This window comes from Numida meleagris, chromosome 16 (genome assembly GCF_002078875.1).
Source record: "Numida meleagris isolate 19003 breed g44 Domestic line chromosome 16, NumMel1.0, whole genome shotgun sequence".
Classification (NCBI taxonomy): Eukaryota; Metazoa; Chordata; class Aves; order Galliformes; family Numididae; genus Numida; species Numida meleagris.
In genome coordinates, this window is record NC_034424.1 from 9,003,510 (window position 1) to 9,018,325 (window position 14,816).

The 14,816-nt window shown below is 36.5% G+C and overlaps 1 protein-coding gene across 4 annotated transcripts in view; it reads right to left on the reverse strand.

Annotated features, from left to right (window-relative positions):
* The window catches only part of DENND1A (DENN domain containing 1A), a 179,572-nt gene that overhangs the window by 132,255 nt on the left and 32,501 nt on the right, over positions 1-14,816 (reverse strand). For all 4 annotated transcript variants that reach the window (XM_021413768.1, XM_021413767.1, XM_021413769.1 and 1 more), the window contains exon 4: positions 1,044-1,093. In XM_021413768.1, coding sequence (XP_021269443.1) covers positions 1,044-1,093 — 50 coding nt within the window. The remainder of the gene's footprint in view (positions 1-1,043; positions 1,094-14,816) is intronic.

Sequence of the window (14,816 nt, forward strand, 5' to 3'; positions counted from 1 at the left end):
ACATGCACATGAGAAAAATATATACATCTACTTCCCCAATCCCTTCCCTTAAGCAAGGGAAAAAGATCAGTAAAAAGCAATGCCAAATTACCAGGAGAATTTGTGGCTTCTGAAGGTCATCCAAGGCAACAAGCATTAGTTAAGAAGCCCTTGCTGACAGTCCAGGATATTCAAAGTCTCTTTTTGTGTACAAATCAGGTACAGCAGAGGTGTTGCCAATGTCAGCTGATGCCAGCAGTGCCTCACCAGCGTCTCTCAACCCTGACCTGCAGGATCTGCCCAGAGGGCTGAGAGAACATTATCACCTGCACAACGTGTTCAAGCTTCCAGCTTCCTCCAACCCCAGATTACCACGTAGCAGACCTCAGACAAGTGAATCTAACCAATTAAACGCTGCTGCTACATGGCATAAGCAACAGTGCACCCTTTCAAAATCTGAATGCTTGTTCTCACCATGAAATCATCAGAACTCATACTAAAAACAAAATTCAACATATAAACAACTAAAAAATTTCTGACAATTCCTAAATCACAAGAATTAAATATTCTCAGTCAAATACAGTTCTTCTCTTATCCGTTAGAAACTAGATTGCAATTTTTCCAAAAAATTAAAACCTGAATTAAGAAGTCACGAGGAAAGCACCAGCATTCAAGCTAAGATTGAAGCCCTTAAATGTAAAGCACTTTATTATTCTTACCAAATTCTGGCAACTGAGAAATAAAATTCAGATGTAAAGAAGTTCTGATATTAATATGCATATTTGATAATTGCTACCCAAGCGTTTTCACATCCAAATATTACACAGAAGTGAAACAAAACACACTTTTACTGCTGCCACCGAGCAGCTCAAACTTAAAACTTTTTTTTTTGATGGTGCCCATAAAAACTCCAGGACAACAGGATTCTGAGGCTATAATTTGCACTTTGGTGCTTTAAATCACAGTCAAGCAGACAGAACATTAAGAACAGTATGCTTTTTATTTTCTGCAGTGGTTTTATTGGAAAGCTTATTTTCTTGTCAAGTTTGAAAATCTAATACTACCTGTCCACGTAGAAGGGGAAACAAAACTTGGTCAAAGTCTGTAGAACTTCCTGTGGAGAGAAAAAAAAAAAAGAGATAATTTATACATCTAATGGGACCAATAAATCTAATATTAACCACATCACACAATTTCACAACTTTGCCCTGAAGAAAGACGAGACAGATGAAGAAATATGGGCTTTATCAATTACATGGAAGGAGTACCAGGCAGTCAATCATGTGAAATAATAAACATGATCAAACTTCATTAAAAATGAAAAATTAATCAAGATTCACACATGGGCAGGCAGCAGGAGCCATCCAGCAATTCTCCAAAGGGTAGGAGGAGGTTGGGTTGTTGAGTGTTAACACTTCTCTAGGGACAATCTCTACCCTGACCATATGGATCATAGTGAATAACACCAACCCACATGGGTTTGGCCTGGCAGGACCACTTCTGCTGGCACAGCTTTTGACTGTTACCTAGGAACAGAGGTCTGGGGGATTAGAGAATACTTCCCAACATCAGCAAGATAAATAACAAAAGATAAAGCCAATAGGTCTCCTAGCAGGAATGTTTAATACTGTCTACTGCTATTAGAAAGAAAATGCGAGTGTTACAAGACCGATTAAAATAACATGTATTAAAATAAACACAAACTGTTTAAACTACAAACCATTTTCTAAATGTTGCAAAACAGCACCACACACTGAGAACTTTTAAATATATGTATGATCTAAAATAAAAAGCATGACTGTGAAAACTGAAAACATTATTAATATTTTAATAAACCATCTTCCACTTTACACCTTTAAATGAATATAGTCGCTAAAGAGACAAAAAAAATACAAGTACCAAAATAGTTGTGATCATACACAGAAGTAATCTGTTCACATTGTATCTTTCTATAGTATTCAAATTTTTGATTTTGTAATACAAAATCCACCATAAAGGTCAACTCAGTTTGCAGACCTACTACCAGTCAGTTCATTGTCTACTCTCCTTCACAGTGAAATACCTCAGGACCTGTAACATAAAATATACTTCTGATTTCAGGTACAAGATCACCCTGACTAGATGGCAAACCTGATAAATTCAACACTTTTCTGGCCTGTAGTAATAAATTATCACCAATAACTAAATTGATGCTTCTCGCTTCATTTATCTCTAAAACCAATGCCATCATTCAACAAATAAACTACATCAATCTAATAACCTATTCAATGAAGCAGAAAGCATATTGACTCTCTTGCAAGAACACGTTCCTCCTACATAATTCAAACAAGCACATCCCATTCTTAGCAATGGTTTCAAGCTCAACTGCTCCCGGACTCTTCTTCGGAGGTCTCTTGACAACTAAAATGTAGCGAGTTCTTAAGATTTCAAGCAGAAACAGATACGGAAACTTTGACTTCTTGACAGTTTATTGATAGATAATTTAACAACCTTCTGTTTTTAAACAACAAGAAAGAATCTATCAAAGGATGGCATATAAAGCATTGAAAAAATCCTTCTTTCAATTCTAACAGAGGAAACTTGCAAAGCAACTACACAGGTTTCAGAGTAAGGTCTGCAGAAACATGCATTTTCATACAAAAAGCCTTGATAGTAAAGATCTCATTAACGTGATTGGATTCATCGTTCCACTGACTTCCACAAGGCCTGACAGTCTCCTGCACAACTCCAGTTGCTTACACACGAAAACTGCACCTTGACAAATTTAAGTTATTTCCACACTTGTCCTTTACCCACTGCTGAAAGCTCAAACCATAGGAAAAAAAAAATTAGAATTGTAAAACAATTGAAATCGTAATTGTAGGAGAGTAAAGTGACTGTATATTTATTGACTTCATTGTATTGTAGCAGCTACATGCAATTCTGAAATAAAATTATTAAAAGGTACCAAATCATCAATAACCTCAAAGTAGAGCATACTCTCCATTATTTTGATAAAGATTTGAATAATTACTGTAACTGCAAGTATAAACATTCATTTGATAAAACGTGTTAGCATCTCATCAGCATCGTGTTACTGCAGGACAATCTGCCATATTACTCAGAACTTTCTTTCCACTTGTCTCTTTATTTTTACGGCTTCCAAAAAATAAAAAGTGCGTTTAAGAGAAAATACACTGAATTTATATCACTGTGCACTGCCTTGTCTTTCAAAGAAAGACTTTGCAATGATATTATAATGTAGTTTTTATGTTATTGGACAAAATCTGCCACTCATTATATACCAATACCTATCTGAGTTGTCTTACAACTGAAAAAATTGAGACTAATGCAGGTTAATCGCAGACTTATTTCTAAATTTTAACTATTAAAAATCACGCACAGAATTAGGTTCTAATTAGCAAAAAGGCTGATTTTTTTGCATGCGAGACACACAATTACTGGAGATCTATTCAATTTTTGCTGAAGTAGCAAGCTTGTTAATATAAATATGCCATTTTTTTTTTGTTAAGTATTGTTCAGTTTTAAAGCTTAGCAATCCCTACATAAAATACAACTGTAGGTGACTGGTTACTTATGGCCTCAGAAAAATCATTCTCTCTTTAAGACTTCAAACAAACAAACAAAACAAAAAAAACCCAACACCATAAAACAAAACCCAGAACTCCTCATGCCAGCATCTTATAATCCTTTTTATGTTTTTACCTGACATGAAAGATAAAGGTAGTATCTATAGACTTTTTTCTTATTTTATTCCCTTATGCCTATTTTTTCAAAGAAAAACCTACAAAATGTCTCTAAAACAAAACAGCTGAAAAGAAAAGAAAACAAAACAATCCAGGACACACAGCTGATAAGCGTAAATTACCCAGTAGCCAAAACCCTCGTCTCTAGGGTATCACATGCCAGTTTTCTGGATCAATCCCCAAGTTTATATTTTTGCAAATCTTCTTACATGCAGTTTGATTTTTAACATTTTAATGAGCAGAAAGTGCATCTATAGCAGGCAGCCAACACAGTTAAAGTGCAGGGCATGAACTGTGTCCCCTGAGGGATTCAGCCCAGCCGCGTCACCAGTGGCTTTAGGACATACACCACCTGGTTCCGTGTCCCAAGGTTCCAACTCTTTTCATAATCAAAACACTGCTGACATTATAAACCCCACATGGGTTTTCTAAAATCCTTCCCAATCAATAAAGCCAGTACATAACTTATCGGAGACAACACAGAGCTCATTGATTAAGTTTGGTTTCAGTAGCAAACTTTTCAAAATAAATGAGCTAAGAAGAGAGTGTTCAGCCCTTTTGTGCCACACAGCAATTTATGGAGGTGAAGCAGTCTCTGAAACGATTTCTTTCTCCCTTCACACCCCCCACAAGATAGACTTTTAAAGCACACGGAAAAGAAGGCCGCTAAATACCACTTGGCTTACATCCTGAATTATCTCTAGTGAGAGGAAATAGTGCAGAAAGCTCAACATTGCTGAAAAAAAATTTGCACATTTAATTGCAAATTTAATACACAAGCTGTATCTTACATCTTACTTTTAAACCTTTCACAGTTTCCACTTTCAAGTCAATGGAACAACTTCAGAGCCTCTAATACACCCAGGCCTGCTTTAATGCTCTTGTTCAAATGAGCACTGGTGACAAGTACCATGGTGAGGGCAGTGGATGGACCCAATAGAGCAACAGCAGAGCAGGCTGGCAAACAGCTGCCCTGAAAGATGGCTGCTGCAACAGGGTGACCCTACATGGAACAGGAAGCCCGAATAGAGGATGGAGCAAAACAAAATGAAAACATAGGCAGGGAGGATCTCTCCAAAAATAAATGAGTGAAGCAAAACATTACAATATTAATGCAAATCAGAGAAGGAAAGCAACACACCACAAAAAACAACAACAGGGGAATCTGTGTTTGGAAAACGTGATTGGAAACCTAAGGAAACACATGCTGAAGTTGAACAGACCGTCCAGAACACAGACAGGACTTTAGCTGACGGAAAGTCACAGAAGCAGCAACTTCATGAAGTACAAGCATTTTTATGGGATAGCAATTCAAATGTTGTGAGAGAATGGAGCACTGCAAATAAGTTGGGCTTTGGCGCGGAGAGAAAACATGACTCAGCGATGAAAGAGATGAATAATGGTTTATATTCTTGACTTCCAACCAGAGGAAGTACAAGTGAGGTTGTAATAAGCAAAACGCTGGAGAGAAAGAGTGCAAAACGCAAGCAGCCTTTGTCTTATGCAGCCAGAAATACCACGAGAATCCATGGAATCAGCATGAAATGCATCCTGTTTGCATGGAGGGCCGCCCAAAAAGCTGCAGGAAGACCTCGCCAGACTGAGGAGGGAAGAAGGAGCTCTGAGAGCTGGGAGCGGTACAGAGGGGCTGCGGAGCCACTGAGCGGCCTCAGCGGGGAGAGGGAGCCCTGCCTGGGCCAGAGCTGCGGATGCTTTTGTGAGAGCTGACACTTACAGAACAAAGCAACTTAGTTTTAGAAACTCCAGGCTACCATGAAGAGAAACGAGGTACGAAAAGAGAAAATTACCACTGAAAGGTTTTGTGTATTTATTATTTCTGCTGAGAAACAACATCAAATTTGGACATGTTAATGTTTGATTAATGGTAATATTAAAAATGTTAATACAAATAAGAGTGCTAAGACATGAAGTAAAACATTATTCAACTATTTTCAAATTTGAATTGTTCTTTAATCTACCTTATTACCACAAAATTGTAAACTGCTTTCAAATTTAAATCATCTATTTGCATAATTTTAAGCTAAGAATTATTTAGATCACCCATTGCAATGGAACAACAGGATTAAGGACTCTAAACAGATGTCAGCGCACCCAAATAACCAACATAAAAAACTGGCAACAACTCGATGCACAGAACGTTGAAAGAAAATGTACAGAATCTGAAGCAACAGAAACCCTGTTTGCTATGCAGAGTTGGTCAGAATTTCATATACATTTTCCTAGGAAAGGGAACATCTTTATGCACGTCAATAATAAGCACCTCAGTAACAAGTGCTGCTATTACCTTAAATAACACTTTACAAAGCAACTGCTTACAACGACCAGGAAGAGGTAGTCATGCATCGGCATCTTACTGAAAGAAGGGAAATGTAAGAAAGTAACACTAGAACAAAAAAAAAAAATCATCCACTAACCAAGACAACAATGAGTAATGATCAGGGATCAGTAAATCTCAACTTTTGCAGGTTTAGACATTTATTTTCATTTATTAGTAATGTTGGCTTATATCAAATTGTCCTAAAGTTATTATTAAAGATTATTCTCATCAATTATGTAATCATGCCATGGAATCGTGTACTTAACATTCAGAAGCATTCAAACAGCTTTATAAAACGAATTCTCAAATTAAAGTAAGGCATCCTGCATGGAGAGGCTGGCGTCACAACAAAGAGATCTGATTTTTGCATGATAGCAAAGCATAGAAAGCAAAGAACAAGAAACGTAAATTTTTTCTAGATTTAAAAGAATTTGTTTTTTTCCAGAACTGACAACACACTTTCTTAAAAGAAGAAAATTGTGGCTCGCAAAACATTTACATCAAATTTCATCTTGCATTGATTTTAACAATATCATTTTACATCTCACAGTAGTGCTAAATATTAGTAGTTTTGATAATCTCCAAAATACATTGGGAATCAATTTTAATCACTTCTTAGAAAGTTCTTCTACTTTAAAAGAAAACAGGTGCATAATTTACAATTATATTGTCTCAACTTATTTTAATCTCTACTTTTTTAGTGCTATTTGTATGTCAGCACAACTGTATAGGACCAGTCCATCCATTTGCTTAGTGGAACTCTGGAACAGCAGCTCGTTCTGAGTAATTACAAAGCCTGAATTAGAGGAGGTTCTTTTTCCTACAAAAGTCACTTCTTCCCTAATGGAGGTCGGGAGTGAAATGATACTCAATATGAAATGGCATCGTTTCACTGACCTCAGAAAAATGCTATTTAAAAACAAAACAAAACAAACACGTACAGACACAACCACCATAAGATTAACAGCAAGAAATAAATGACATTTCCAAAGTATATTGAGGCATGCTATCATTTAAATATTTTAAACATAGAAAATATGTGCACAGATGGGAAACTTTTCCCATTGCATTACTAAAAACATATTTCACGATAAAGCTCAAAATCCCTGAATTTTTTAAACCTAATTGTGACTCTGTTTCTTAGAATTCACACCCCAAGGCCAAAGCTTTCCTGCCACCAGTCCTTCAAATCTGATTTGGACATTACACGGGAGGAGGCTCCAAGCCTCCCTGAGGTCTCACTCCTTTTACAACATACGCAAAAACAGCAGATAATGGGCCTACGCTGAATTCACCGCTCTGCACAGCTCCTCCTGGGACACAGGCCTAGCAGATGTGATAAAAACTGTGTCAGAGAAGTAGCTCTAGTTTTTGCCTTAATGACAACTTCAACCTCTCAACTAATAGAACAAAAGAACAAAAATGACTATTGCTTGTTTTTTTGGTAGAAAAAAGCTAGAAGTAAAGCTGAACTAAATATTTAAGCAGTTTTGCAAAGACAGGTCTTGAGTAAAGGCCTTTAAAATCCCTCCAAGTAAATTAAGATTTAGTTTTATTCTCAGACAAATGGATTTCAGCTAACATGCTATGTTGAAAAATAAAGTAGAATCTATGACGGTTGTGATAAGAATAATTGTTCCACTCTCAAATCATGAAGAACTGAAAAACTGTATAAACAAGCATTAAAAAATGGCCAATTATGTGCATAAACACTGATCTATTGGTACAGATAAGAAATGTCAATATCAGATAACTAGAACTGTACACACCTAGCAATTAAAGATGAGGAATATTTTCAACATTTAGGATAAATTAGTTTGAAAAAATAATCATACTTCTTATACTGTAAATCAATTGCTCAGGTACAGGGCATCAAAATATGGCATTAAGTATATCCATTGGTTAACATTTGTTAAATATTACAATTGTGGCTTAAGATGACTGGCTCTTTTAGACATTGCCTCAAATGCTCTATTCAGCTGCTACTGCATACCCACTTAATCAGCAATCATTGTCCTCCGAGGCAGGACTTTGTTGTCAAGACAAGCACCGAAACCTTTAAAAAATTTCAGAACTGGCATAAGAAAAAAGTGATCTTTGTCAAACAAGGACAAATTTATGCAAATCTTTTATAAACATTCACAAACATTTATTTAGCTTTTGAAATGTTGGCCTCATTTGAGAGCATGAAAATGAGGGGGAAGTAGGAAGATGCAAAGGACAGCTTAGAGGCTGGCACACTACATAAATATTCAGAAGGAAGATTATAGGATTCGTGTTAGGCTGTCTTAGGTTTCTCCAAAGTCCACATAGAATACCAAAGAACAAAACTAACGAGAAGTAGAGCAGATGTTAGACAATGCAGCAGCCCTCTTTTCCACACTCACTTGGCTATACTTCGATGCTTTCATTTTTTCTCTCAATATGGTTAGGTCATTCAAGGATTCTCCTATAGACTCCGTATTGTGGCTACAGAGCTATAAGCTGGACCTCTGTCAGCTTTCCAAAAGTTTGCAATGAAAAGGCATTATGCAAATTCCACCTCTCTTACTCTTTCAGGAAAAAAAAAAAAAAAAAGCCTCCAGTATGCAGTCATTGGAGTATTGGAAGTCCCAGCCTTCATTTCTGTATGGTTGTGTTTGCCTTAGGGCCATGCTGCTTGTTTTGACAGTGGATCCCCCTAGATAGTTGGGATTAGTCGAGCTTGTTTAGATAAACTTGAAATCAAGGCCTTCTCTAGGTAGACAGCTAGATGTAGCTACTGAGTTTCCAGCTGCCTTCTTCTTTCATCCCAAAACAACTGCAGATTCACAGTAGAGATCACAGCCACAGGCTATGTCACATACATAAGTACAAAATTAAAGGCTGCTAAAAGAAGCCTTTGTATGCCTCGGTGCTAAAATAAGGAATCTGTACTGCACAGTTTAAACAAATTATTCAAAAAGCACCAATAAGGGTCTGCAATGGGTAGTTAACAAGGTGTGCTCACAAAATAAATACCCTGTTTACAAAATGGGCAAGATCATGATTTTTTCATCACTCCTGCATCATTCACTGTCCAACCTTTTCAAAAAATACATGCGAGTATATACTTTTTTTTAAAGTATCTACCAGATTGTCTGAAAAATGAGTTCTGTTTATCAAATGCAAACTTTATGACCATAGGAGAACATTATGAAGGTACTATTCCAATTAGATTTTTATTCACATCCATGAAAAGAATTGGCTAGATTTGATCTTCATGGTAAGAACATGTTGCAAAGCTTAAGAACTCATTCACACAAACATAATACATTAAAAGACAAAAGTCTAGCTCTCCAAACCCACACTGAAAACCAGAAGCAAATTCCACCCATGTAACCACATTACACCTTTACTGATCTGCATCGCAGCTTAGCCCCAAGAGGGCATTTACTCGTCAGGGGGTAGGAAGAACAGTTTTAACTTTTTTAGATTTTAATCTCTTCTACCTGGGTACAAGATTTTACATACACCTCTGCAGCATCCAGGCACAGACAAGAAACAAAACTAAAGGAAAAATTAATCACAATGATGTTATAAACAAACAAAGCAAAAAAGACAGCCATTGAAGAAAATAAATAAATAAGCTGACTTCAATGAATTTTAAGTATTATTAAAAATCAACTCCCGTCCCTTGTTAAAGAAAAAAAGGCCTAAAGAAATGAATGATGTTGAAAGCAAACAGTTTAATTAAAGATAGCAGCAGAATTTTACAGTTAAGAAGCAAAGAAAAGAATTTGCTACCAACAACTTCCTTGCCTTTTCTGCAAAGGACCTCAAGATCACTTTTCACTCATCTACATTATTACCGAAGTTCTACCGTCTCCCACTGCAAAATTAAGCCATTTCACTGACAAGATCTTTTGCAGAAATTCAAAGTATTGAAAAGCATAAGAGAATAATATTAGAGTCCAATTTCCTCCTGCACTGGTTACCAAAGAGAATATTAGACTGTATTCAATGAGTCATTCCACAAATTCATCATAAATTCAAGTATAAATTCTCCATTCGTGACATCCTCAGCATGAAGTAAGCTTCAGATTAGGAATTCTAACCAACCACTGAGCAAAATACATAATTCTTGAGAAGTAAAAAGCTCTGTTCTATTTGAAAGAAAATAGAAGAACACATTTAGAATTGTTACCTAAAAAACTGAATATGGCTGCCAAGAAAAATGCCATAGATATGCCTAGCATAGTGTTATCAAATACCAAAAATTCATATATTTTCTCACAAACGCCTTCTGATTGCAACGACCGAGATCCTCCTCACTGCTGCAGAGAAGAACATGAAGTTCTGTAAGTGCTTCAAAGCCAGTTGCTGATGAAGATACTTACCAGCTACTCTAGCAGGTCTTACCTGCTCTTTGCAGGTAAGGAAACAACAAAACTAAACTACCCCAAAGGGGGCAACAGCCAGCCATTTTTTACAACTTGGGAGTTTCCATTTCTCAGGCTTACATTCACATCAAGTATGCCAATACGAGCCTCACAATGGCGCCTATGAGAAAATGCATTGTCAAGAAATTAGATCATGTAAAAATCCCAAAGATCTGGTTATATACTCTTACCATTTCTCTTTCACCGCTAAGATAGTAAAGTATTAAAAGATAAATACCATCCAGAACACACGTTCTGTTCCTTTCCTGTGTTATATAACTTTGAACGCACTACTCTTACGCTTACTGGCATTCTTGGATGCACTTTCTGTGTGTATTTTGCAGAGCACACTACTGATACACTCTCTAAACTATATAGGGCACAGGGATCTGAAAACCAAGCGGAAGACCACAACTGAATAATTGGTATAACTGAAGACACAAATCACCAGCTGACTTCTTTAGGAACCCACGTTTGAATATAAAATTATGTCTCCAGAAAAGAAATAAGGCAGACGATGTGATCTTACAGTTCAATATCATATGGGGCGCCCATAAAAGGTCATGCCTGCTTCAAAGGAAGCATCACACACAGTAAGACTCTCTAGTTTGGGGGGGGGAGTTGTATTTCCACCCACCACCACTCAGCCCAAACTCCACGAAGTCCCGCTTCTGTCAAAATAAGACAAGGAAATCTGCTTCTACCCTGGAAATCAACAAAAACAGCGCACGAGCGGTCTCTCACATTCCTTCATAGCCTCTGCACCTGGCTAAAGAATTCAAGATGATCCACTTAAATAACAAAGCACAAGCTGTTTTGTGCGTTGATATTCTTTTACATGATACAGGATGCTCTGCAAATAAAAATTACACTTTTATTTCCCCCTTGCTTTTTGTCTTTACAGCACCTTTAGTGAAGCTCCAGCTTCACATTTTTCGTGCTTTTATACACTGGCATATGGGTAAACAAAGTTGCAAAAGCAAGACACCAAATAAAAATTTCTTTCACATACTCAAGAAACTTTAAAGCATTATTCACTACTTTTCGAGCTACAAATCCTTTGTTTTGTTAGAAGACAGGCCAAATAGTATGGCTACACTAAAGTAGCAATGGAAAACATATTAAGGGAAGAAAAACACTACAAGACAAAAGTATTAACAATGGTTGGTTAGTTGCTCTCAGAATTATCTTTGTCATCAGTAACTCAGATGTTTTAATTGGATAAGTCATCCCACTAAACTCTCAATTGAAGAGTGATCTCTAATCAACTGAGGTATTCTTCAGCTACTCTATTACAGTTATTGGAGATGGCGTATCTCAGACGCATTCCGAACTCTGAATGTAACCACGCCACTTACCTGCTGATATTTAGTTTAATCCTGTTTCAAAATAGTGTCCTGATCAAACAGCAAAATGTATTTGTCACTATCATTCTGCATACAAACATCAACCTAATCAACCATAACAAGGATATTATTGAGGGCACTGAGATGACTTGACAATAATTTTAATATACTTATATATACCACGTTGCTAGAATTTATTATTATTTTGATGAAGCAAAGATACTTTCTACCTATTACTGATTTTTGAAATTGTTCATATATTGATCTACAACACCAATCAGTAATTGAATATTTTCAGGAGACTGAAACAAGAAAATTTTCTACAGCATTTTGATAATGACCAGCTTAAACTGAAGTAGAATATTACTGCATAAGCATCTTCCATTTTAAAGAATCTTATCTTTACTCGATGTGAATATTTTATAGTTTTATCAATAAATTTAAACTTAGGCGATAATGATTACTCACTTTAGGCCTGATCCCACAACCCTTACTCACACGAGTAGTCCCCAAAGGATTTCAATATGGCTACCTCAACGAATAAGGGCTGGCAGGACAGGTTTTAAATTATTCATATATTCAGAGATTTTTTAAGGCTAGAAGGGACCATTATGATCATCCAGTCTGACCTCTTGTGTAACAAAGGCCAGATGATTGTATTCAGTAATATTTGTTCTCAATTGAATAATTTGTGGTAAGATCAAATCATGTTTATTAAACTTTGAATACCAACTCAAATTTTACATGAAAGAAAATTGAAATTGTTTAGAAAGTGGCTGAAGCCACTTTTACTCACACTTGAACCCAATTACTCCTCTATTTCCATTCCAAATTTGTCTCACTTCTGAACACTGGCTTTTGGCACGGCTTTCCCACACAGACTTCAGACTCCAACACTATCCCGGGAGCTCTCAGGCCAAAATCAAGTCACCCCCTGGGCCCCTTCAAAAGATTAACAGGCTGCTCTTTGTTATTTGTCTTCTGCACTTTTACCACTGCTGCCATGCACCATATTTTCTGAAATGCAAATATCAGAACTGGAAAAACATATGGAAAAACTAATGTTTTCAATGATGTAACAAAGAGAAAACAGCATCTCCAGCTCAATGCTTTCATAGATACAAACAAATGCAGTAACTGCTGAGATTACTTAACTAGAAGACTAAAAATGAAACAGTTCTGAGTACTTTCCCACTCAGCGTGCTCAGGCTTCAGGACCAACTTTTTTCCAGGTACTGACTTAACTACTTTGCTTGGTACAAATCCATTGCAATCATTTTTCCAGCTTAGCACCTGGTAGTAGTAAAACAAATGTACAAAGTAATAAACAAGTCCAGAATGTTACGATGTTATGCAAAATTCTGTTCAGTATCTGAAGGCCTACTTAAAAGCAGCCATACTGCTAGGCTGCTATATATATTCTCTGAATTCTCTCATCATAGAAAAATTTAACTTCCATAATGCTTAGATCTACAAAATTCACTTCTGAAATGGAGTTTGGATGAAGAGATTATGTCAAAGGTTCAATTAAGAACCTTTACCGTGTATTTTTCAAGGTTAGAACAAGGATAATATACCCTACTACATGAACAAAGGCATTAGAAGAAGATTTGCATTATTTTTTATTCTAATGAAATAAAAGGCATATGAAAGCATGAATAGAATCAGATAAGAAAACCAGACTTCCTGCATGGTCTAAAGGAAAAGTGCAGAAAAAACTTCTAACATATGACAGTGATAATGAGACAAAGTAAACAAGGAATACAGTGGGTCTTTTTCCCACTTTCATACATTAAACAATACAGTTCTAGTCTTGGAAAAAGCCTGACTTCAGGAAATGCTCAGTTCTATAGGTAAAGGCCATGACTTAGAGTCCTGTCCGCTCTCTCTCAAGACTTGAACCAAAGAACCTAGCTTTGCTGCAGTAGGTGAAATTGCTTCCAGAATGCTTCAACGAAACAGCAGCTGTATTATTTGCATGTAAGGTACGAGCTCATCTCCTTACAGGCTGCACAGACTGCTTGCCTACCCCATACAAAGGTTTCCAATCATGATGCTATTTTACCGCTACCTAGTCAGCAGGGATCACTGTACAAGGGAAACGCTTACAACTATCCTACATTAAGTATTCTTAGTCTTTCAACTGAAAAAAAAAACTTGTTGTATGAATGTAGTATGATAGCTACACAAGCTGAGAGTATCAAATGCTTCAGAAGTGTCAAATACTATTTGGTTTTGTTTTGTTATTACTATTTATACAGTTTTAGTTTCACTACAAAATGGCTTTCAGAACACTATGACTGTTTTTATTTATTTTGAATGACTAATTACTCAGCCTTTCCAAACCAACTTCTTCATCCACTTTCTAAAAGATAGCTAACATTTCAAATTACTCTTAAGACAGATTTCATTGTGAAGCGTATGCATCCTGTAAAAGCAAAAACTTTATACTGAATATATTAAGCACAATTCAGAAAAATCAAATTGGATTACAATCATCCCTGTTCAAGATACTCAGTCCCCTTAGTTAACACAGGTTGTGCAAGATGAGGACTAAATTCCATGTTGAGAGCTAGCATTGAGTACATATTCTCCCACCGCACAACGCTTTAAAACAATAAAAAGAAAAAGGTGCTTTTTGTTTTATCCTGCGTGCAACATTTCTACAATGCTCACAGAAAGACCATTAGTTTCCATATAAAGACCACCATAAAAGTTTAATAGTTTCTATAAACGTAGGAAGATTGGTGATTTCATTGCGACCTCGGTTTCAATACCAGTGGAAAGAAAAATTACCTGCAGAACAGAAGTACCAATCTGCATAAGTATCAGCTTCCAAGCATGCCTATTTCAGCCTTGCTTGTAGGTACTGATGCATACAATACTTCACCAAATTATAGAGAAGTTATCGTATCCACTTGAAGCAGCTCACCAGTGGAAACCATCACAACAATTTTTTCCTTCCCTTCCAAGCAAGCTACAAAGACTCAGACAATAAGGAACTGAA